At 36.6% G+C, this 25,517-nt stretch overlaps 1 protein-coding gene across 14 annotated transcripts in view; it reads left to right on the top strand.

Moving 5' to 3' along the window:
• The window catches only part of stxbp5b (syntaxin binding protein 5b (tomosyn)), a 119,441-nt gene that overhangs the window by 77,251 nt on the left and 16,673 nt on the right, over positions 1 to 25,517 (top strand). The window contains exons 17-25 of one of the 14 annotated variants that reach the window (XM_068214515.2): positions 973 to 1,098; positions 3,571 to 3,722; positions 6,469 to 6,552; positions 6,722 to 6,784; positions 9,913 to 9,969; positions 10,059 to 10,106; positions 14,210 to 14,254; positions 16,723 to 16,836; positions 19,276 to 19,515. In XM_068214515.2, the coding sequence (XP_068070616.1) occupies positions 973 to 1,098; positions 3,571 to 3,722; positions 6,469 to 6,552; positions 6,722 to 6,784; positions 9,913 to 9,969; positions 10,059 to 10,106; positions 14,210 to 14,254; positions 16,723 to 16,836; positions 19,276 to 19,515 (929 nt within the window). Of the gene's footprint in view, positions 1 to 972; positions 1,099 to 3,570; positions 3,723 to 6,468; positions 6,553 to 6,721; positions 8,647 to 8,673; positions 9,990 to 10,058; positions 10,107 to 14,209; positions 14,255 to 16,722; positions 16,837 to 19,275; positions 19,516 to 25,517 lie in introns of those variants that run through there. The other 13 variants (XM_068214517.2, XM_068214516.2, XM_073928133.1 and 10 more) reach the window with 13 other exon arrangements.

The following is a 25,517-nucleotide window of genomic DNA, read 5'->3' as shown; positions in this document are numbered from 1 at the left end:
AGGATAGAGAGAAAGATGAATGCAGCAATGTACAGAGACATCCTGAATGAAAACCTGCTGCACAGTGCTCTTGACCTCAGACTGGGGTGACGGTTCATCTTCCAGCAGGACAATGACCCAAAGCACACCGCCAAAATATCAATGGAGTGGCTTCACAACAACTCAGTGAATGTCCTTGAGTGGCCCAGCCAGAGCCCAGACCTAAATCCTGTTGAACATCTCTGGAGTGATCTGATAATGGCTGTACACCGTCACTTCCCATCCAACCTGATAGAGCTTGAGAGGAACTGCAAAGAGGAATTCCCAAAGACAGGTGTGCCAAGCTTGTGGCATCATATTCAAAAAGACTTGAGGCTGTAATTACTGCCAAACAAAGTATTAAGCAAAGGCTGTGAATACTTATGTACATGTGGTTTTCAGGTTTTTTATTTAAATTTGCAACAACTTCAAAAACTCTTTTTTTCACATTGTCATTATGGGGTATTGTGCATAGAATTGTGAGGAAATAAATTAAAATTTAAACCATTTTAGGATAGGCTGTAACAACAAAATGTGGAAAAAGTGAAGCGCTATAAATACTTTCTGGATGCAGTGTATATAGACATTACATGAAGCTTTAGGTCATGAATAATTGCCTGAAAGTTTTGAAATTTTAGTCGTAAAATTATGTATGAACCCTCATCTAAAAACAAATTGAAAAGATTTGGGCCAAGAAGAATGTGATACATGAGCAAACAATGAAGTACATTTATCCATTCTCAAATCATAGAGACTTTTCAATTCTTTTTTCATACAGGATTTGATGTAGTAATTTTTAACACCATGTCATACAGGACTGGCTCCTCCCCTTCTGCAGATTAGCAGCTTATTGAGGCAAAAGTCAATGGTTTATTAATAGCGAGAATTGTACCTTAAAATAAAGTGTGAACTGTTGTTGTAGCTTATTGTGTCCTCTTGTCTTTTTTTGGCCAGGGTCAGGAGTTCCCCTCTCAAACAGTTTCCCGGTTATCATGTGGAGCTGCTCATTCAGCTGGTGTGGGTCAGCGGGGAGCCACCACAGCAGATCACCAGCCTGGCCATCAACTCTGCGTATGGCCTGTAAGTTCACCAAATGACAACACAGACTCCTTTACTGCATCTATTTTGAGTTTACTGAGCAACTTAAAAACACGTCCCTTTCACAACAGCTGCTCATTATCTTTTAAACAAGCTTTATGTGTCACGATCCATCATATTAAAGCCTAGCAGGCATGTAAAGGACTTGAATAATTCTTCTTCATTACAATAATTAAAGTCTTATTTAGAGGAGTTTGAAATGCACCTGAGCGTAATTAAAGGGACAGTTCACCCAAAAGTTAACATTTTGCCATCATTATCTAAACCTTCACTTGTTGCAAATTATTTTAATCTTTTTTTTTTTTTTGGCTGAACTATCCTTTTAACAGCTATTGGCCAAGAAGAGTGGGTTACTATGAACAGAATTAAACTATATAAAATAAGGCTGCTCGATTATGGGAAAAATCATAATCTCAATTATTTTGGTCATAATTATAATCACGATTATTTAAAATGATTATCAGTGGGCTGGGTGTCCAAAAAGTTTTAAATTAGCTTTAGTTTAAATTTTTATGCATATATACACTTACCGACCACTTTATTAGGTACAACTGCTCATTAACATAAATTTCTAATCAGCCAATCACATGGCAGCAACTCGATGCATTTAGGCATGTAGACATGGTCAAGATGATCTGCTGCAGTTAAAATTGAGCATCTAAATGGGGAAGAAAGGTGATTTAAGTGACTCTGAATGTGGCATGGCTGTTGATCTATTGGGATTTTCACGCACAACCATCTCTAGGGCTTACAGAGAATGGTCTAAAAAAGAGAAAATATCCAATGAGGGGCAGTTCTGTGGGCTCAAATGCCTTGTTGATGCCAGAGGTCAGAGGAGAATGGCTAGACTGGTTTGAGCTGATAGAAAGGCAACAGTAACTCAAATAAGCACTCGTTACAACCGAGGTCTGCAGAAGAGCATCTCTGAATGCACAACACGTCCAACCTTGAGGCGGATGGGCTACAGCAGCAGAAGACCACACCGGGTGCCACTCTTGTCAGCTAAGAACAGAAAACTGAGGCTACAATTCACACAGGCTCACCAAAACTGCACAATAGAAGACTGGAAAAGCATTGCCTGGTCTGATGAATCTCGATTTCTACTGCGACATTCGGATGGTAGGGTCAGAATTTGGCATCAACAACATGAAAGCATGGATCCATCCTGCCTTGTATCAATGGTTCACGCTGGTGGTGATGGTGTAATGGTGTGGGGGATATTTTCTTGGCACACTTTGGGCCCATTAGTACCAATTGAGCATCATGTCAATGCCACATCCTACCTGAGCATTGTTGCTGACCATGTCCATCCCTTTATGACCACAGTGTATGTCCATCTACTTTAAGGCAGTTCTGAAGGCAAAAGGGGGTTCAACCTGGTACTAGTACCTAATAAAGTGGCCGGTGAATATATATATATATATATATATATTGCATATGCATTTATTGTGTATGGCCATACACCCAAAGCGCTTCACAATCATGAGAGTGGTCTCTCCACACCACCACCAGTGTGCAGCATCCACTTGGATGATGCGACGGCAGCCACAGGACAACGGCGCCAGTGCGCTCACCACATATCAGCTATTGGTGGAGTGGAGAGACAGTTATAGAGTCAATTCGGTGGAAGGGGATGACTGGGAGGCCATGATCGTATGGGCCGATAGAGGGACTTTGGCCAGTTACACCGCTGCTCTTTCACGAGAAGTGCCATGGGATTTTCTAATGACCACAGAGAGTCAGGACCCCGGTTTAACCTCTCATCTGAAAGACGGATATATATATATATATATATATATATATATATATATAGTTAATAAGGTGAAATATACTTGAGCATATTTAAAAGGATAGTTCACCCTTAGATGAGCATTTTGCTATCCCTTCGGTTGTTGCAAATCTGTTTTAAAGAAGAATTCTGAAAATCTGTCAATCTGTTGACAATGTTTTTAATTCCTTTTCTGAACTTTGAATGTCTCTAGACTATTGTTGTCTATAGAGGGTGAGAGTGCTGTCAGATTTTTGTGAATTAAGAATGATTCTTTTGTGAAATCTGCTGTTTTCATTACTTGTTTCTCTTGCGATACATCAAAATGTGCATTAACACAGGCTCATAGAAGCCCAGCTACTGTAACGAGCAATGTAGACTTGCACATAATCATCATTTAGAAGATTTATATAAGGTTCAGGTTAATCGGTGGTCAATTTATGTGCAAAACCGAAGCCTCTTTTTAAATTTGAGCCTGATGAATCTTTGCACTGTCATTCTGGAATATGGCCATGGCATAAATCTTCCCAAATGGAGGTTTAAGAAATAAAAAAGGTTAAGGTTTGAAAGAAACAATGCCAAAAATATGCCAGAAAGCTATGAATCATTGCAATAAAAGTCCTAATGTAGACTTTTGGTGGAGCAGGCAGTGTATTTTATTAACGCATCTGTCGTGCATTTCACAGAGTCGCTTTTGGCAATGGAAACGGCCTTGCAGTTGTTGATTACATTCAGAAAACTCTCCTTCTGAACGTGACCACCGCCGAACTGTACGGCTCTACAGATCCTCACCACAGACAACCACGCTCACCCCGCAAAACCAGACAGCCCTCAGCAGGTGAACACAAACCCAAGAGAAAGCCTCATCTTACTAATAATCATAACCTCTGCATGTTGTCAGTCTGTGTGTGTGTGTCACTTTCTGTCTGAAAAAGTACAGCTCGTTATGAGCAGTGTCCGTCTACAAACAGCAATGCCTCTGCATCCTTCAACCTGCGGGTGGTCATCTCTGGCCGAGGAACCATCTGCCCCTGATCTTAGAAAATCATCCGATCCATATGCTCAAAATGTGGCGCTGGTGTTCGTTCTTTTCTCTTCCCTGTCTTTGCTGATCTTTTATGTTGTTCACTCATCTGAGTTTCAGTCTTTGAAATACACAGACGCCAACAGACTGAATTCATGGCATTTAGCATTGTTGATAGCAATGCAGTGATACTGAAATCATGACTAATACAAGTTATAAGTGTTGCTTGATAAGGAAAACGATTAACCCATAGTTGTTACCATCATACTTGATGAAATTGTAAATATATTGTACAATATCCCAATGTTTAACAGAGGTGAGGCGCAAAATCTTTCCAGTAGTTTCTATTCCATCTTGAATTGATTTTTAATGGTGCTCTATGTTTTTATCAGCAGATAGCCCTCTCTAGGCTAGTTTTTGACAGTAGACTGCCCTCTATGCAAGTTTTTAACAATAGACAGCGCTCTAGGCTTGTTTTTGAAAGCAGATGGTGCTCTAGGCTAGTTTTTGACAGCAGATGGTGCTCTAGGCTAGTTTTTGACAGCAGATGGTGCTCTAGGCTAGTTTTTGACAGCAGAGGGCACTCAAGACTAGTTTTTAAAAGCCAATGTCGCTCTAGGTTAGCTTTTGTCAGTAGATGGCGCTCTAGGTTAATTTTTTAAGAGCAGATAGGGTTCTAGGCTAGTTGTTTTTACAGCAGATGACGCTCTAGGCTAGTTTTGACAGTAGATGGCGCTCTATGCTAGTTTTTACTATCAGATGGTGTTCTAGGCTAGTTGTTTTTATAGCATATATCGCTCTATCCTAGTTTTTGACAGCAGATGGTGCTCTAGGCTAGTTTTTGACAGCAGAGGGCACTCAAGACTAGTTTTTAAAAGCCAATGTCGCTCTAGGTTAGCTTTTGTCAGTAGATGGCGCTCTAGGCTATTTTTGAAGAGCAGATAGGGTTCTAGGCTAGTTGTTTTTACAGCAGATGACGCTCTAGGCTAGTTTTGACAGTAGATGTCGCTCTATGCTAGTTTTTACTAGCAGATGGTGTTCTAGGCTAGTTGTGTTTACAGCAGATGTCGCTCTAGGCTAGTTTTTGACAGCAGATGGTGCTCTAGGCTAGTTTTTATCAGCAGAGGGTGCTCTAGGCTAGTTTTTAACAGCAGAGGGTGCTCTAGGCTAGTTTTTAACAGCAGATGGCGCTCTAGGCTAGTTTTTGATAACATGGCATTCTAGCTAGTTTTTATTTTTTTACAGCAGATGCCGCTTTAGGCTCGTTTCTTTACAGCAGGTGCTGCTCTAGGCTAGTTTCAACAGCAGATTGTGCTCTGGGCTAGTTTTTGACAGCAGATGGTGCTCTAGGCTAGTTTTTAACTGCAGATTGTGCTCTGGGCTAGTTTTTAAGAGCAGATATGGTTCTAGGCTAGTTGTTTTTACAGCAGATGTCTTTCTAGGCTAGTTTTGACAGTAGATAGTGCTCTAGGCTAGTTTTTAACAGCAGATGGTGTTCTAGGCTAGTTTTTAACAGCAGATATCGCTTTGGCTAGTTTTTTAACAGCAGATGGTGCACTAGGCTAGTTTTACCAGCATATAGCTTTCTAGGCTAGTTGTTTTTACAGCAGATGTTGCTCTAGACTAGTTTTTAACAGCAGATGTTGCTCTAGGCTATTTTTTAACAGCAGATGGGGTTCAAGGCTAGCTTTTAACAGCAGACATTGCTTTGGCTAGTTTTTAACAGCAGATGGTGCTTTAAGCTAGATTTTAACAGCAGATATCGCTCGAGGCTAGTTTCTTTTGCAGCAGATGTCACTAGGCTATTTTTGGCAGCAAATGGTACTCTAGGCTAGTTTTTAACAGCAGATGGCGATCTAGGCTATTTTTATTATTTTGTTTTTACAGCAAATGGTGCTCTAAATTTGTTTTTTGAACAGCAGATACCACTCTAGGCTAGTTTTTTTTTTTACAGCAAAATTGCACTTTAGGCTTTTTTTTTTACACTCTAGGCTAGTTTTGAACAGTAGATAATGATCTATACTGAAATGCTCACAAGGAAGTGTGCTTGTGTGTTGCAAGTTGCCTTTTATATGACAAGATTAATGTAAACGGCTCACTATGAACACTCTTGTAATTTGCTTACACTTATCCTCAGTTAATTTAATGATTATTTGAGGTTTAAATGGTATTTAAAAGGAATTAAATGCATGCAGAATATGTTTGTAAAGCATACAGCACCATCTGCTGTTAAAATCAAAGCTCAGAATCAATTTAAGAGAGAGAATAGCAATGTTTTTTTTGAGAATCCCTATCGATTTAGAATTGATTCCTCAAATGATTTCTGCCACATTTCTGTCCAACATTGTGCACTCCAAATTCCTGATTGAATTTACTGAACTGAAATGATCTCCTTAATTTTAGACCTCAACAATTACTGAAACATAAAGTGAACAATCTGTCCTGAATGCAGTCTCTGAACTCTGGAAATTCAAAGGCCTTCTTGCTGTTCATTTGATTTTTGTGTCATTGTTTTGTCTCACCCTTTCAATATCCGTCTCTCTCTGTGGTTTTCGTAAAGACACTCTGCATAAGAAGTCTTGCATGTCCGGCCTCTCTAACTTTTATTCTGAATCAGTGAAAAAGCTTCGTTCTTCTTACCTCAGTAAGTCACATGGCACTCATCAAACGTCCTGTCTCTCTCTCTATATCTGTCTGCATTCTTCTCTTTCTCTTATATTCTTTTTGTCTTGATTTATTGTTTAAGTGCTAAGTGATGTTTTGTGCATAAAGTCCGTCCGGCGGTTTGGTTTAATCGCGTTTGTTTTCAACAGGTCTTTGTGATGGTAATGATGCATCAGCTGCCCCAGAAGAAAGATGCAAATCACCAACCTCAGGTAAAGACGCTCTCACACATTTTTGCATTGTATTTACTGGGAAAGCAAGAAGGATTAAGAGCGTGGATGATAGTTTTGCGATGAGCTGATTGACAAGCAATTGAAGAAACCGTTTACCTAATAATTAAGCTTTTTGTCATTATTTACTCACTCTTGTGTTGTTCCAAAAACATCTTTCTTTCTTTCATGAAAAATAAAAGGAGATCTGAGGCAAAAAAAACATTTTGTTTTTGATAAATAACCACCCACATTTATACTGCCAAGCTCTAAAACTTTATTAAATTATACATCTTCACATTTAAAAGTTTTCTGAAACTATATTAGAGATAAACAGGCCTAAATTCACTGACTATGTTCCTCTTTGTTGTAGCTTTTGTGTCTCATATTTGTCATGTGTCTTTTAAAAGTGGTCATATGACATGAAAACCAACAGCCTTTGACACCACTTGCCTTCAAACCTTGCACAACTCATCAGATGATGGCTTATTTTGTTGTTTAACCCTTTCACGTGTGAGTTTTAAATACTCAAGCTGACCCTCCTGTGTGAGTTTTTTTTTTTTTTTTGACCGTTACTTATGCCTCATTTACATGAGCAGCAACTTTGTAGTTGCCTGTCGTTCTAGGTGGCGACCTGCTGCAAACGCAGGTCTGTGTAGGTCTACAGCACGGAGAAAACAACCAGCCTCTGAGCAAGCTGAAAGAGTACCACGTGAGCTCAACTGGTGCTCCTGTTAGATGTCGTTCAAGAAAGTCACTCTTCATTTGCATAAAGTTTAAGGATTCTCAACTGTGTTGCGTCGTTAGAGATGATCACAGTCGCTGTTGCTTGCGTAGACGAAGGTCGGGGGAAGTCGCTCACTCTTCGTTGAAATGAACGGTCAGTGTGCACCTCTTTCTTTAGCATTTGATGACTTGTGCTCTGAACGTTTTAATCACACCGGTGTGATCGTACACTTCAGGCACCAGCCAAGGCTGATCATACCAGTTTGATCGTACGCTTGAAAGGGTTAACATGAATTAATATTCTGTATGAATAAAGCTTTATTACTTGACATTTGTGACACTAAACCACAAAAGCAAACAAAAGTATAATTTTTCTTTATTTCTTTTGAGATTTATACATCATCTGAAAGCTGAATAAGCTTTGGATTATTGTATGATTTGTTTGTATAGGACTAACAATGTTCAGCTAAAATACAATTACTTCAATATCTGCAATCTGAGGGTTGAACAGCAGATAGCACTCTCCAGGGTAGTTTTTAACAGCAGATAGTGCTCTAGGCTAGTTTTAAACAGCAGATAGCGCTCTGGGTTAGTTTTGATTAGCAGATTGTGCTCTAGGCTAGTTTTGAACAGCACATAGCACTCTATTTGCTATTTTTTGACAGCAGACGGCGCTCTAGGCTAGGTTTTAATAGCAAATGACACGATATATTTGTTTTTGTATTTTCATTTTTCACAGATGGTGGAACCAATGGCTTGGTTAGTTTTTAACAGCAGATGGTGCGCTAGGCTTGTTTTAACAGCAGATGGTGCTCTAGGCTAGTTTTTAACAGCAGATAGCGTGCTAGGCTTTTTTTTAACAGCAGATGGTGCTCAAGGCTTGTTTTTATCAGCAGATAGCGTGCTAGGCTTGTTTTTAACAGCAGATAGTGCTCAAGGCTTGTTTTTGACAGCATATGGCACTCTAGGCTCGTTTTTTACAGCAGATAGCGTGCTAGGCTTGTTTTTAACAGCAGATGGTGCTCAAGGCTTGTTTTTGGCAGCAGATGGTGCTCTAGGCTAGTTTTTAACAGCAGGTGGTGCTCTAGGCTAGTTTTTAACAGCAGATGGTGCTCAAGGCTTGTTTTTGGCAGCAGATGGTGCTCTAGGCTAGTTTTTAACAGCAGGTGGTGCTCTAGGCTAGTTTTTAACAGCAGATGGTGCTCAAGACTTGTTTTAACAGCAGATAGCGTGCTAGGCTTGTTTTTAACAGCAGATGGTGCTTAAGGCTTGTTTTTAACAGCAGATAGCGTGCTAGGCTTGTTTTTAACAGCAGATGGTGCTCAAGGCTTGTTTTTAACAGCAGATAGCGTGCTAGGCTTGTTTTTAACAGCAGATGGTGCTCAAGGCTTGTTTTTGGCAGCAGATGGTGCTCTAGGCTAGTTTTTAACAGCAGGTGGTGCTCTAGGCTAGTTTTTAACAGCAGATGGTGCTCTAGGTTAGTTTTTGACAGTAGATGGTGCTGTAGGCTAGTTTTGAACAGCAGATAGTGCTCTGGGTTAGTTGTTATTATAAGAATGTGCTTCAAGCTAGTTTCGAACAGCATATAGCTCTTTTTAGGCTATTTTTTGACAGCAGACGGCGCTCTAGGCTTGTTTTTAATAGCAAACAGCCCTAGGCTAGTTTTTTTTCTTTTACCGCAGATGACGCTTTAGGCTCGTTTTTAACAGCAGATGATGCTCTAGGCTAGTTCTGAACTGATGATCTTAACTTAATATTCTAATGGTTTTTCCCATTAAATAATAATCTGTAATTTTAATGCATATAAAAAGGCAGTGTGGTGCACCTTGCATTCTTGGAGCGTATTTGTGCTTGCTGAGTTTTATAGTACAGATCAATTTTGACATTTTACTTAAGATCTCATTTTGTCTTTCATAAAAGATCATAATGAAAGGATAGAATCCATGAGGGTGAGTTAATGTTGGCAATATATTTGTATGGATTTTGCATTTTAAAATGTCATTTTAATTTATAAATAAATATATTACATTTTTGCATAATTTCCTACAAAGGCCACTGTGTGCATGGTTTGGAAATACTGGTAGTTCCGCCAATCCAATGCTAATCCTCTGCCAGTTTCTTTTGGCGATGCATAAATTACACACTGTATTTTAAAGACAGACATATTGACAAACACTGCAATGCCAGAGCATTGGACGTGAAGCTCTGTTATAGTTGAAAAAGCCTCCAGCACAGCAAAAAATTAAAACAATTCTGCAAGCGTCATCAGAATTCTAGTCAGGTGTGCTGACCAAGGAAATTTCATTTACAAGGAATTTGACTTTGATATGCAGATAGTTGCCAAACGTTACGTAAGACCCCATTGGCTGTGTCACATTATTATGCAGACTGTGTTGTTGCTGTAGGCTCCGGTTCACCGTGCAATTCTGATGAAGACAGCAAACAAAAGTTCATTGAGAGGGGTACAGTACATACAGCATACAAAAAATACCAAAAAAATTCAAAATTGTCCTTGCAAAGTCTTTATTTTCTTTTTTAACACATTTTCCAGTGAAGACCAAAAGCAAGCGGATATCCAAGACTGTTGCCAATGACTTTGGTACTGTATTATGTTCATATTATGGATATCTGGGTCTCTCAGTCTCTGTACTAATGGGCTCCTGTGGACTAACCAAATGAACTAACCAAACCATTTCAACTGGGTTTGCTGCTTAAATACAAACTAGAGCTGACCTTTGTGTGTCTGTTGCTTGGTGGTCAAGCCTGCCAGTATAAACTGGGCTAGTGAGAACTTTTACGTTTTAATTGTAAGCCATTTTTACTGTTGCAGAAGCTGTCACCTTGTGAATGATTCATGAGTGCATGTTACTCTAAGGGTGTTTTCACATTTAGTTTGAATGTCTGGTTTGCTCTGTCACTGCTCTGATGCCCTTCCAGACACAACCCTGTACTAGGAAACTTTATTAGGTACACCTTACTAGTACCAGGTTGGACCCCCTTTTGCCTTCATAATTAGTGCTACAGATTGCTACAGAGATCACACAGTGCATCACTGTTTTCATCAGTGTTTGAGCTCTTCTTCTCAAATTAGTTTCAAATCATTTTTGTTAAAAAATTGTGACTAATTCGTAAATCGTGAGATTACAGAGAACCCGCAGGGTCTTTAAAGCATTGAAAAAGTCTTAAATTTGATAATCTCAAATTAAGACATTTATAGCCTTGAATTTGTTATACAAAGTCTTGGATTTTGTTACAAAGGTCTTAATTTATTTATTTATTTTTGCCTTTCCTTGGATTAAAGTTCATACCATAACAAAATTAACTGTTACTAATGTAGGCTGATAAAAAATTTAATGCAGCGTGACGTTGAGTGCATCTCGCGCTCCATGTCATAGCAGAAAGTGCGTGGCCGTAGCTCGAGTATTTACAACGCTCCAACTACTTAAAAACGCAGAAAAAGTGCTTAATTTTACTGCGTGTGTTGTCTAGACCAGTGTTTCTCAACTGGTGGGTCGCAACCCAAAAGTGGGTCGCGGGAACATTTTCAGTGGGTCGCGGAGAGTGTGGTCAAAAAAACAACAAAAGTAAAAATTTGTACTTATTTTGCTTATACCGGACTTCTATTTTGTAATGCGTGCGCGACAACCCTACCGTTTGACGTGAAATTTAATTTAACTGTTGCAACAAATTTGCCGAATCGCAAGGATGACCCCGAATATGTAAAGTATGAATATATATATTGACGACAAAAAAAGACTTAAAGCCTCAGTGTGATATGTAGTGAGTTGCTCTCATAAGAGAGCATAAAACCTAAATTAAAACAACATTTAGAAACCAGAAAACATGTCTTTTTATTAACAGTTTATTATTAACTGTATTTGTCGTGTTTACTTTGTAATATTTAGATAATTTGATCCATTTTGTTAAAAGACAGCAATAAAATAGTGTTTATTTGTAAGTCTTGGTAAATATGATGTATCTGTCACTACTTGTTTATGTTAACAAATAAATACAAATAAATTATGATTCCTAAAATTGTATTATAGTTTCTAAAAATTTGGGTCACGGCTTGATGACCATGTAAAAATGTGAGTCCCATGGCCAAACCAGTTGAGAACCCCTGTTCTAGATAGTCTTTCACTGACACTTACAGCAGAAGCTCCTATTTTACTGCGATAGAGAGAATAAAAGTAAACTCTATTTATCTGTCTCTCTGTCTCTCTTTCTCTCTCTCACCGTGGCCCATTTGACCTGCTGGCGTGACTTTTCCTCTCCTCTTGGCTGTTACAGCGATACTTCTGGATAGGGGTCTGCATTCCCGCGGCTGTACTGCAGGAGCCGCGGGACCCAACCAGATTTCTTGCAGCATGGGAATACATTTCCAAATAAAGCGCCGGAGACCGTGAATAAATTCCGAATAAATTCAACTAGTCACTTGTACATAATTATTTTCTAGGGTTCAAAATTTATACAGATTTTACATTTTTCCCTTATACTTCTGTCGGGATGGCTATGAAGTTGGCATTGAATTTCATTTAAAATAGTATTAAAAAGGTTTTAAAAAGCCTTGAGTTTCATTTGGAGGATCCCGGGAGTACCCTGGATTATGAATTGTGATTCGGGTAAATCGTTACATCCCTATATATGAAGTAAAAATATTGCTTTTGCTTTCACTTTCAGAAGAAATAAGTGAAAATTAAGTGAGTTTTTCCTTAAAACAAGCTAAATAATCTGCCAACAGGGTAAGTAAAATAATCTTGTTTTCAGTTTGAAATTTAGAAATTTGGAATTAAAAGCAGTACCAAAATTCTAAGTACACTTAACAGCAGCTTGATGACACAAGCATACCAGGGTTTAGAAGGAAAAAAGTCAATGTGAATACAAACCAGCCGAGAAGGTGGCAAAGGGGGACAATCCAACTTGGGTTAGGACCAGGCAATTGAACCAAGTGTGAAAGCACCCTATGAAACTGTTATTATAATGGATTTGTTTTTAAATGGATTGTAAATGCTCCTCTTGAAGTCCTAACACCAGTTTTAACCAGTTTTACTGTCATCATTTCAAAGCTTTTTTTCCTGTAGGAGTGCTTTTTTTCTAACCTTTTTTAACATTACAGGCTTTCAATCTGCTCTGGTGCGTTTCAAGGGTAAAAATACACAGGCCAAGAAAATGATGTCAGACATTTAACATATTTCAGATTTTTTAATCCTATATTTTCACACAGATGCCTTCCGTACATCTGAAATCATCAATAGATTCACAGTAAATATGGGTGATTTTACACACACACAATCAAATATTTGAATATGTGGTTTAGGAGGACTCTCCATAGGCGTAATGGATTTTATAAAATATTATTATTGTCTTATTCTAACGCTAGCCTTTAAACCAATCTTTCAGCAAATACACCCTGTTAAAGTGACAGTTCACCCAAAAATGACTACTACTGTATTTACTCTTCCTCAAGTGGTTCCAAAATTTAATGAGTTTCTTTCTTCGCACCAATGAAGCTATTTTGAAGAAAGATGGAAATCTGTAACCATTGACTTCCATAAATGGAAAAATATGAAGGCAATTCTATACCGAAAATAATCGAGCTTACCTGTGATGTTTACGCGTGAGAAGTGAATCAGGAGGAGGGTAACCAATAGCATTAGATGTTAGCACAACTGATTGCGTACGCGTGTTGTAGGCATGACCTTGCTTGCGAGAGCGTACGTCATGTCACAGATGATGATGTGCGTGCGCGGGTTTACAATGAGCTCACATTCCTCACAGTGGATCAGTTCAGTGTGCTCGTGAACATCCCCTGTGCGCGAGCAGTAGTTTCCTCGCGTGAAGGCCTGTGATCTGCTCGCGACTCACTTCTCCTCGCGCGTAAACATCACCATGTGCTTGATTATTTTTGCCATGGAATTACAGTCATACAAAAAACAAACACTATGGAAGTCGATGGTTACAGGTTTTGAGGTTTCTTCAAAATATCATCAGGAGAAAAAGCGTATAATTGTTTAAAACAAGTAATTGATGACCAAATTTAAATTTTTAGCATAAACATTTTTTATTTAGTATGATTTTTTATTTTTTTATTTTTTTTATTAATTTTCGGGGTTTTCACCTTTATTGGATAGGAAAGTAGAGAGAATTTACAGGAAAGCATGGGGAGCAGAGAGAGGGGAAGGATCGGCGTAGGACCACGAGGCGGAATCGAACTCCAGAGTACCAGAGTACATGTGTCGACGCCCTAACCACTACACCACTGGCGCCGACTATTTATTATGATTTTTAAGCATTTTGAATTACGAGGACAAAATGCATGTCCTCATAACTCCATGGTCCTCGTAAACCACACAAACCAGTACAAATACACACATGAGAAATGAAGCGCCTGGTTTCCTGATTCTTTATTGGTGCTGGGGTTTCATCTCCACTAATCTCAATGCAATTTTTTTTTCCCGGGCATGATCGAGTTTGCTAAAATACTACTACTAGATATGAATATAACATGCTAGATGATCAAACATCTCTTTTTAAGGCTGCGGATGTGCTCCTGGCTGCTTCATTCTACATAATGATCCTCTCAATTTGCTTCTTTCTCTCCTAAAGCAGTTGATTAACACATATTTGACTTCCTTAGTAACCATGATTTCCCAGCTGAATGGCTTTGACTCTATGTTCAGAACAATGTTTTCTTTTTTACAGCTAAGATATCCCGGAAAATTAACATGCTTGCTGATCAGAAAGATGGTAAGCGTTTGTTCTCTCTCTTCAGTTTGTAGGAGTAGCTGTGCATCTTTTCCTCCTTGCTGATGTAAAGCTGACCTTACTTTAAGCAGTCATCTTATTGAAGATCCTGGCTTTTCTGGGTTAGATTCAAAAACACTGTGTCCTAATAACACGCAGCTTGACTGTCCACATCAGATACTACAAGACAAACTCTTAAATTCCAGAGCCAATAAACTAGTTCATAAATATATTAAAACTCATTAGATTCTACATGGAAGAATTTTAAATGGTTTAAAATTCAACCTGAAATTTCAAACGGGGGGCGGAACGGTGGCTTTGTGGTTAGCACTGTCGCCTCACAGCAAGAAGGTTGCTGGTTCGAGTCCCGGCTGGGCCAGTTAGCATTTCTGTGTGGAGTTTGCATGCTCTCCCCTTGTTGGCGTGGGGTTTCCTCCGGATGTTCTGGTTTCCTCCACAGTCTAAGGACATGCGCGATAGGTGAATTGAATAAAGTAAATTGGCCGTAGTGTATTAGAGTGAATGTGAGAGTGTATGGGTGTTTCCCAGTACTTGGTTGCAGCTGGAAGGGCATCTGCTTTGTAAGAAACGTTTTGCTGGTTCATGCCGCCGTGGTGACCCCCTGATAAATAAGGGACTAAGCTAAAGGAAAATGAATGAATGGATGATTAAAAAGAAATAGAAAAGGTTTATAAAATTGCCGTCTTAGTTAGGTTCGAACAAAAACTCCTTTTAGCTAAAAGACTCCTTTTATTGAATAGTGCAGCGTATTAGGACACAGTGTTTGGCATAAGAAGTCTGAAAATTATTAATTTTTGTTTTGTTTAAATAGCAGACACAACAATAGATCGTTTTTTTTTTGTTTTTTTTTAATTGAGTATATAACATTTACTTTCACGATTAAAGGCTCCTACACACCGGGACGCTTTTCGTTGGCGTTTTACGAGATGTTTTACTGTATTCAAACCCAATCGATTTTCACTGGTGTTAAGCAGAAGACTATGCAAAACTACACAATTTTAAACTGCCGACACCCGCTTATAACACAGAAGAAGAGGAGGAGAGGAAGTTCACACGCTTGTTGTTAAAGTTACTGGTGACTCGAACAAGCATGGATGGTTCAAGCAACAGCTCCAGCTCTAGCAATGGAGAAATGATTATTGTTCACAGAGCAATAAGCAGCTCCACGTTCACATCACCTCTGGGCATCTCCTTCAGTGCGCTTGCGGTAACAGTTTTGCGCTTGAGCGCCTCCAAGTGCTGTTTACTGTAACTTCAGCAGCCCCGTGCACGTGAACAAAAGTGCCAACCTGATTGGAAAAGGTTTTGACGCGGCACAACAAAACAAAAAAACGAGCATGTTTTTTTAAAATTTCGCTTTTTTTTTTTTAATGATGCTTTTGCGCCTGCCGTTTTGCGCGTTGGTGTGCACAATCACATTGACGCCCTTTATTTAGTCACGAGGCGTTAAACGTCGACGGAAAACGCAAGCAAAAAACGTCTCTGTGTGCATGGGCCTTTATGCTGTAGTTTTTTCCCCTATGTAGTAAGTAGAGCTTTATGTAGTAGATTATAAGCCCTTTTCACATTTACGTGATGTCTCCCGCACAACAAATAATGTTTGAAACAATAAAATAAAATCTCCACCATGGTGTTATCAAGACTTTCAGAAAACAAAGAAAATAAAATAGCTTGAGACTGATAACGGCAGCCAGAAGAGAGAAAAACAGCAAATTTAACCTCAGCCCCATAGATGCTGCATTACAAGCACCTCACATAACCGGTAATTTGTTTTTTGGTTATTTGATGCACATATGATAAAATACATACATAAATGCATATAATTAGTTTTTTTAAAAAGGATTTAAGATTAAAGGCATCATAATAGTCTTGTAAAAAGGGTCCATAATAGACTTGCGTCAAAAAAGTGCACTAATTTATCAGACATACAGCCAGAGTTATTATCCCTCCTGTTAAATTTGAATTATTTCCATTTAACAGTAAGATTTCAACACCTTTCTAATCATAATAGTTTTATTAACTCATTTCTAATAACTGATTTCTTTTATCTCTGCCGTAATGACAGCACAAAATATTTGACTATATATTTTTCAAGATACTAGTATTTAGCTTGAAGTGACATATAAAGGACATATAAAAGACTAGGTTAAATAGGCAAGTCATTGTATGACAGTAGTTTCAAAAACAATACAAAAAAGTAATACAAAAACAAAGTGCTTGAGGGGGCTAATAATTTTTACCTTAAAATGTTTAAAAATAAAAAAATAAAAACTGCTTTTATTCTACCTTAAAAAAAACAAATAAGACTTTCTCCAGAAGAAAAAATATTATAGGAAATACTGTGAAAAATTCTTTGCTTTATTGACCATCATTTGGGAGATATTTAAAAAAGAGTTTAACTGTATGTGCACTGGTCAGGTAGATGAACTGCACACTTGTTCTGCATGTAGACAGGAGGTTACGGCGTCACTGCTCTCTCCCTGGTAAGAAACAGAGTTGTGTGAAGGAAATGAAGAGGCAGCGTCACACAGTGTCTTTCCGTGAGACCTCATTCTGTGAGCGCAGTGAGTGGCCCGATTACAGGCTGACCTGGCCTGACCTCAAACTAACTCTGACTGAAACTCACCGTGTGTGGTTTTGCTTTTGATCAATCTGCCTGCTGTGTGTAATCCTTTTTTCACAGTTTTAAACCCATTTAAACCAGATTACAGATTAAAGTTTAAAACTGAAGAAAAGTCAAGAAATTTTGTTATCAGTCCAAAGCAACAAAACAAAGGAGATTATGGATTTTATTCTCAAAATGTACCAAAATGTGTGCTTTTCTATTGTAAAGTACAATTTCCCTTGGAGACTTAGTGTAATATACACTTATATGCATTATTGTTGTTATTATAATTATTATTATTATTATTACATATTTTTATTTTGTTGTGTTGATTTTTATGTATTTTTTTGTTGTTTTATTATTATCATATTATTATCATAATTTATTATCATTATTATTTTATTATTATTATATTATTGTTAGTAATTTTTATTTATTTTTTATTATTGTATTAATATTTTGTTGCTGAAAGTTACATTGTCCTCTGTGATATATGTACAGACAAATCATGCTAGGTAATATTATTTATTATTATTTCATTTATTATTTGTATTATTATTTATTATCATTTATATTGTGTATTTATTATTGTCATTATTATGTGTTTTTATTATCATTATGTATTATTATTATTATTTATTTATTTTGTATTATTTATCACTATTATTATTATTATTTTGTATTATTATGTATTTATTATTGATATTATATATAATATATATACTATATAAATGTTAATATATATTGTGATGTCAGGCGTTGACGAACTGCATTGTGGATCTGTCGGCGCCGCTTCAGTGGTGTTGCTCGCTGCAGTAATTGGGACATTCTCAACGTTTTAAACGCTGATTAAAGCGTCAGCCAAACAGATCGCTGTATGCAAATACACCAGCTCAGACTGTAGCAGATTGCTGACTAAGTTCATTGGCTGATGCTGCTATGACGATTGTGTCAGCCCCAACTTCAGGCCCGCCCTCTATCAAGTGTTGACGTTAGGGTTACTCCAGATACGCTATTGTCAATTTTTCATGTGAGAGTCTTTTCATTGTTTTAGTTAAATTTTTTACTAAATTTAGTGGTGTAGGTTTCATCAGAAACATGTTTGCATCTTGGTCTTTGATAATTAAATAAAGCAATATTATTGCTGCTGTAATGGGCTATATGCACAGCTAGTATTTTCAGCCAATGATAAACCTTCGGTAAAAGGTTTGCGTCTAGTTTCAATTTCATAAGGTTCCTTTAACAGCATCGATGTTGTAATGTAATCAAAATACAGTTAAATCAGTTAAATAGACTTTGTTCAAACGAGATGAAAGATGCAAATGTAAATGCAAACGCCGTCAGTAGCAGCAGATGAGAGCAAAACCTCCATTGAAAGATCCATATTTTAAATGAAGTGGCGGGGAAAAATGGAATTTAATGCAGCGCTTCTTGTCTGTTGTGATATCTACATTGCATTGTAAATATCAGTCAGGCAGTGAAGATCACAGATTTTTAAGGAAATCAGATCTTAAATGCTGCATTTTTGTAATGGCGCAACAGTTCATTAGAAGTGCCTGGCTGACTGAAAAATAAAAAATGTATATGTGCATATACTCCATTGGTGACTTTATGGTTTTTGATATCGAATGGAAATTTCTGCATTTTCATGAAAACTGGTTGCTGTGTGTTTTACAAATCCAACATAAGCTTTAAAGGGGACCTATTGTGCTTTATACAAGCTGTATAATAAGTCTCTGCCCCTTTTAGGCTTTGGTCCATATTGAGCAGTGTTGGTGACTGCCGCTTTAAATTCAAATGAGGTTGTGTTCTTTTCAAAAGAGGGCGGAGCTACAAATGCCTGTGTGTCAGCATAGTGGCAGATTCAAGAACAAGACAAACATTATCTGTGAAAAGCTGAAAATGTCCAAAGAAGTGTCTCAGAAGAAGGCAGTCATATGTGTGCATCTAAAACTCGAATCTGTGCTGTCTATGCTAGTGAGGGAGAGATCGTCACTAATGGGCGGGGCTTCATCCCTCTGATGACACATACAAATGAAGAATGTCAATCAAAGTGTTTCTGCAGACTGTTTTTATCAAGTGTGATTATAAAAAATAGAATGAAAACATTTTAAGCATTTTAATCTGGCTATATTAAAAGACTATAGCCACACAGCGGTGTTTAAACCCCTTACAAAAGGTAATTTTGCGTAATAGGTCCCTTTTAAAATCTTAATGCACATACAATTAATTTAATAAGAATACACCATCAGTATATTAACTGAATGCTGTGCTTATTTTAATCTTTTAGTATATTTTTTTCAGGGCTCCTGAAGTGCTCCAAGCTTTATTTTGCTTTAGAAACACTTGCTAATTCTTTTTTTTTTTGTCTTTTTGTCCCTCACTGTATTCTCTGTAGATGCCAGAGACAACTCATTCAGCCGCTCGCGCAGCTCCAGTGTGACCAGCATTGACAGAGAGTCACGGGAGGTCATTTCCTCCTTTTACTTTTGCGACTCTCTGTCCAAGAAGAGCGAGACGCTGGCAGTACCCAGTCTGTGGGTGGGCACCTCACTGGGCAGCATGTTGGCCATCGCCCTCACCGTTCCCTCCACACCAGAGCAGAGGATGCAACAGCCTGTGGGCGTTTCTTTCTGTGGTGAGACTTGATTTGCATTTGTAATGTATGTAAAACTGCATGGAGGTTCTTAAAGGGACAGTTCACCCAAAACTGAAAATTACCTCATCGTATATGTATATATAGGTAATATATATATATATATATATATATATATATATATATATATATATATAGGTAATATATATATATATATATATATATATATATATATATATATATATATATATATATATATATATATATATATACACACACACACACACATACATATATATATATATATATATATATATATATATATATATATATATATATATATATATATATATATAAACACATACATATATATATATATATATATATATATATACACATGACAAAAGTCTTGTCGTCGATGTCAGTTGTAAGAGCAACAAATAATAACTTGACTTCTAGTTGATCATTTGGTAAAGTAGCAGATGAGTCATCTGTTGAACTGCATCCCAATTATCACAAATATTGCAGAAGACCTACTGGAACCCGCATGGACTCAAGATTCTCACAGAAATCAGTCAAGTTTGGTGTAGGAAAAATCATGGTTTGGGGTTACATTCAGTATGGTTGCATGTGTGAGATCTGCAGAGTGGATGGCAACATCTACAGCCTGAGGTACATTACATTACAAACCACAGGAGAGGGCAAATTCTTCAGCAGGATAACGCTCCTCATACTTTAGCCTCCACTTTAAAGTTCCTGAAATCGAAGGTGCTCCAGGAATGGCCAGCCCAGTCAGCAGACATGAGCATTATTGAGCATGTCTGGGGTAAGATGAAGAAGGAGGCATTGAAGATGAATCTAAAGGATCTTGATGTGCTCTGGGAGTCCTGCAAGAACGCTTTCTTTGCCATTCCAGATGACTTTATTAATAAGAGATTTGAGTCATTGTAGAGATGTATGGATGCAGTCCTCCAAGCTCATGATGGAGTCAGACACAATATTCATTCTTTCTCCACTGCAGCATGACTTTATATTCTATACTGAACATTATTTCTGTTAAGTGACAAACTTTTGTCTAAGCAAAGTCAGACTTTACTTTCCTGATTAAATAATGAAAAATCAAGGCATGATCATGTTTTATTTTGGTAAATAAGTGTAATCTTCATATAAGCTACTTCTGATTCCAAATTATCAAGTAGAAGTCAAGTTATTATTTGTTGGTCCTAAAACTGGGATAGGCGACAAGACTTTTGTCACTTAGTGTATGTATATTTTTTTACCTTTCTGAGTTTTTCTTGTGTTGAACACCAACGGTGAAACTTTGAAGGATGCTGGTTGCTGGGAACCATTAACTTGCATTGTAAGGTTGACAGCTATCAGCATTCTTCAAAATATCTTCCTTTGTGTTCAACAGAAGAAATAAACTCAGGGTTTTGAACAAGTGAAGGGTGAGTAAATAATGGCTACATTTTTATTTTCTTGTGAACTATCTTTTTACATGTAAACATTAGGTATTTTATATTTGTTTTTCAGAAATTGCATGTTTATTGGTAAAAATGGATGTCTAATTTATTATATTTGGCATCAGAATTGTTGTTGTAATCTTTGAGCATTCACAAAAACCAAGCAAAAAACATGTCTGCATACTGGTCATGAAGAATTCAGTCCGAATGCAAACATATCACTGTATTTTTTTCGATATAAGATAATTAAGATGCTAAGATGCTAAATAATATTACACAAGAAAAGACTGTCATTTCCCCAATTACCAGTACGTTTGCAAAGGTGTGCACGTGGTGTTGATTATATCAACAAATGTTATTATTGATTTCTGTAAATTAATGTTTTGACATTGTTCTGAATCTACAACTGTCACCCATCATTTTGAAAATACAGTGCTCAGCATACTGTAAATGAGTTTACCCTTCAGTAACCCTCATTTAAAGTAACATCGGTAACACTTTACAATAAAGTTCATTAGTTAATGCATTTACTAACATGAACTAATCATGAACAACACATGTACAGCATGTATTAATCATAGTTGAATATTTATTAATGCATTATTAACATCCAAGTCCATGCTTGTTACCATTAGTTAATGCACCATGAGTTAACATGAACTAACAATGAACAACTGTATTTTCATTAACTAACGTTTGTTAACATGAACAACTACTGTAGTAAATGTATTGTTCATTGTTTGTTTATGTTAGTAAATGCATAACTTAACATTAACTAATGAACCTTATTGTAAAGTGTGACCTCAATATCTTCTAAAGGAAGCTTTACAATATTGTATTTGTGCACATACATTAGATTAGTCAGTACTAAAGCCAAATCTGGAGCTAATCTAACAAAATAAGTTATAATAATGGTACAAAACCAGTACACCCAAATGTATATGTTATAAAAAAAAAAGATGAAATACAAATTTAAAAAGAGCAAAACAAGAGAAACAAAAAATATTTTAAATTTAGTTGAAAATTTGTAGCTTGCAATTTTTAAAAAACAAAAAAAACAAAAAACAAAATTAAATGTATCATCGTTTTATTTCTTAAGATGTTTGGTGGCTAAAATATTTATAGTTTAATAGTAATATAATTTTATAATAATATACTTTTAATAAATATATCTGTTTAATAAATCTGTTTTGTTTAATGCAGCAAAATACATTGCCTATATTCACTGAGAAATGGATAAATATATTCGTCTTTAAAATGTGGTGTGCTCAGTTATGCTGAGCACTGTATACATATTTATTAATTGCTCAATTAGACTGAAGTCTGGCTCCACCTACTGGTGGTTTCAGATTCATTTTATCAAATTATCCTGTACCAGACAAGATACCAGAACAAGAGAAATGTCAGCAAAATACGGTGATATCAATACTGAAAAAGAAAAGCAATCAATATTTTACAAACTCCTAGTCCACATAGTGATTTGAATAATAACCCCCCCCCCCCCCCCCCCCCCCCAAAAAATAATTCTGTCACTATTTACTCTCCCTTTATTTGTTCCAAACCTTTATGAGTTTCTTTTTTTAGTTGAACGCAAAAAAAGATATTTTAAGGAATGTTTGAACAACAGATTAAAAAATCTCATAAAAGTTGAAAACCACATGAGGAAACGGGTAAATAGTGAGTACATTTTTACTCTTGGTTACACTCTCCCTTTGTTTCTGGATTCCATGGATCTGATTCTCAAATGGGGTATACGCACACTGACTTTTAATATTCAGTCAGCCAGCCCAAATGCTTCTGGTTAACTGTCGGGCAAATCACCATGTTAAAGATCTGATTTCTTTAAAAATCAGCAATCTTCACTCCTGATTGATATACGATAGATAGTTGGTCTCAGATCGGACATGAGCAATGCATTAAATTCCACTTTTGTTTTTAATATGGAAATTTATTTAGCTTCAGTATTTTCTGGTTTAAATATTTTTATTATTAGAAATTTTCGCAGACATTCAATTTAAAATACACTTTTTAAAAAATATAAACATAAAACTTCCAGGCTTTCCAGCGTTTTCAAAAAGCTCCGGTGCTCAAAACCCTGGCGCAGTGTGGACGTAAGGCATAACCGTAGTAAAACTTACGCGTTTTAGAACTAAAATGTAGTAGTGTAATGGGGCCTTTGTTTCTAAAATTTCACATGGAATTTCTACTGCAAGTTCTTCTTTCCTAGCAGATTTAAAGTTCTCCATAGATGGACTTTTTATCTGTTTTAAACCCTTGTAAAGCAAAGAATTGGTACTACTATTTGAAATGTGTCCAGATACATGGGTGACGCCGTGGCATAATTAGAATCTAAAGTATCTAAAGAAGTGTTTAAAAGGAAGACTGTATTTGTGAAATGAAGCAAATTTTCCTTTCTAACATCGAAGGGTGAAAAGTGGGGTTAGCTGAGATCAAGGGCGTAGGTTTGCACTTGACATTGGTGGGGATGGGTGAATAAAACAACATATATATATCAAACATATACAGTTGTAGTCAGAATTATTAGCCCCTGCGTTGAATTTTATTTTTTCTTTTTAAAATATTTCCCAAATAATGTTGAATTAAGCAAGAAAATGTTCACAGTATGTTTGATAATAGTTTTTCTTCTGGAGAAAGTCTTATTTGTTTTATTTCAGCTAGAGTAAAAGCAGTTTTTAATTTTTCAAACACCATTTTAAGGTCAAACGTACTAGCCCCTTTAAGCTTTTTTTTTTCGATAGTCTACAGAACAAACCATCGTTATACAATAACTTGCCTAATCACCCTAACCTGCCTAGTTAACCTAATTAACCTAGTTAAGCCTTTAAATGTCACTTTAAGCTGTTTGGAAATGTCTTGAACAATATCTAGTCAAATATTATTTACTGTCATCATGGCAAAGATAAAATAAATCAGTTATTAGAAATGAGTTATTAAAACTATTATGATTATAAATGTGCTGAAAAAATGTACTCTCCAATAAACAGAAATTAGGGAAAAAATAATCAGGGGGGCTTATAATTCAGGGGGGCTAATAGTTTTGACCTCAACTGTATATATGCTGCTATTATTTATTTAACCGCTATTAAATTATAATAATAATTAATCCTCTCTTCATACAATTTATTAAGTTTCAGGCCCGTAGCAGTTAGAGATTCTGGTGGTTCGAAAGACCAAAAGTAGGATTATTATTTTTAAATTTTTCGTATTATTCAAATGGCCAAATTTCTGATCGAGCCAGTTCATTATTTGCCTAAAGGCTTCAGTGTTTAATCTAAAACAAGTTTTAACAGATTTCTTTAAAAAAAAAAATAATAATAAAAGATGGTAATAATTTTATATTTTAAAAATAAGTGGTATCTTTTAATATTTTTATTCAAAATTGTCAATATTTCTAAAACTGTAATATAAAACTTACAGTTTAAATGCAAATTTGTAAATAAACACTTAAAATAGTCAAAAAGTATGGTAAGCAAGTTGACAAAATGGTTGGAAATATTTCTAAACATCAGAATTCTAAACATCCGACATGATAATACAGCAAAAATTAGTTCAATTAATGAATTAATAATTAAATAGACATCAGGCAAATAACTGCAAAAATGTTCAGCTTTTCGTCAGACAGCCTGAGAGTGTAATGTTAAAGAAAATGTTTATTAACTGATAAAGAGAGCGTTTAATTAAGACTTCTGTTTATTTTAGCCATAGTGCATGTCTCATTTATCACTATTATGCCTATACACATGCTGTATTTTTTCTAACAAATTGTTTCAACCGAAATTGAACATGCTAGAGATTAGGAGAACTGGTGGGGATCATATACTTTAGCTGTTTATTCTGCAATTAGTTTTCAGGGCATATTATTCACAGGCTAGCCTATATCAGTCTGCTACTAAATAGACATTAAAGTGGAGGAAAACACGAGCATTAACAGCATTGTCATGATGGGCTCATTCAGTAGCGAATCTGCGTTTATGTGACTTACACTTTTGTTGAAAATAAACGTATGTCCTCTTTAGCTGTCATGCTTACTTGTGTGTGTGTCACCCAACACACCTTATTCTTGCACGAAAAAAACAACAAAAATCCACTGCATTTGGTGCTGCTTATCTGAACGCAGCCACAGCCTCTCACATGATAGCAGGGACAGGCACAGCCAACCAAAATGTCCATATGTGTTTTGGGGGCGGGAGCACTCAAGGAGAGAACGTGATTGAACCCTTTCTGCGTGTCTAGGTCAATTAAAGAGCCCATATTATACATGAAATAGGGTCATATCTTGGTTGTAAGGGTCTCCAACAACAGTCTAATATGCATGCAAGGTCAAAAAACACTTTCATGGTCTTATAATCTGCATTTATTTTTACCTAATTATCCCAGCGACTCCCGTATGAATCGACCAGTGATTCATTTGTTCCCAAACCCCTCCTTAGCGCGAAGCTAATCTGCGCTGATTGGACCAATGACAGTCTGTTGCGATTGGTCGACTGCCTTCAGTGAGAGAGTGAAATGCCCAACAGCTAATCAGCAATATAAAAGTAATCACAGTTCATACACGCTCGA

This window comes from Danio rerio, chromosome 17 (genome assembly GCF_049306965.1).
Source record: "Danio rerio strain Tuebingen ecotype United States chromosome 17, GRCz12tu, whole genome shotgun sequence".
NCBI classification, from domain to species: Eukaryota; Metazoa; Chordata; class Actinopteri; order Cypriniformes; family Danionidae; genus Danio; species Danio rerio.
This window is presented reverse-complemented; position numbering and strand designations above follow the sequence as displayed.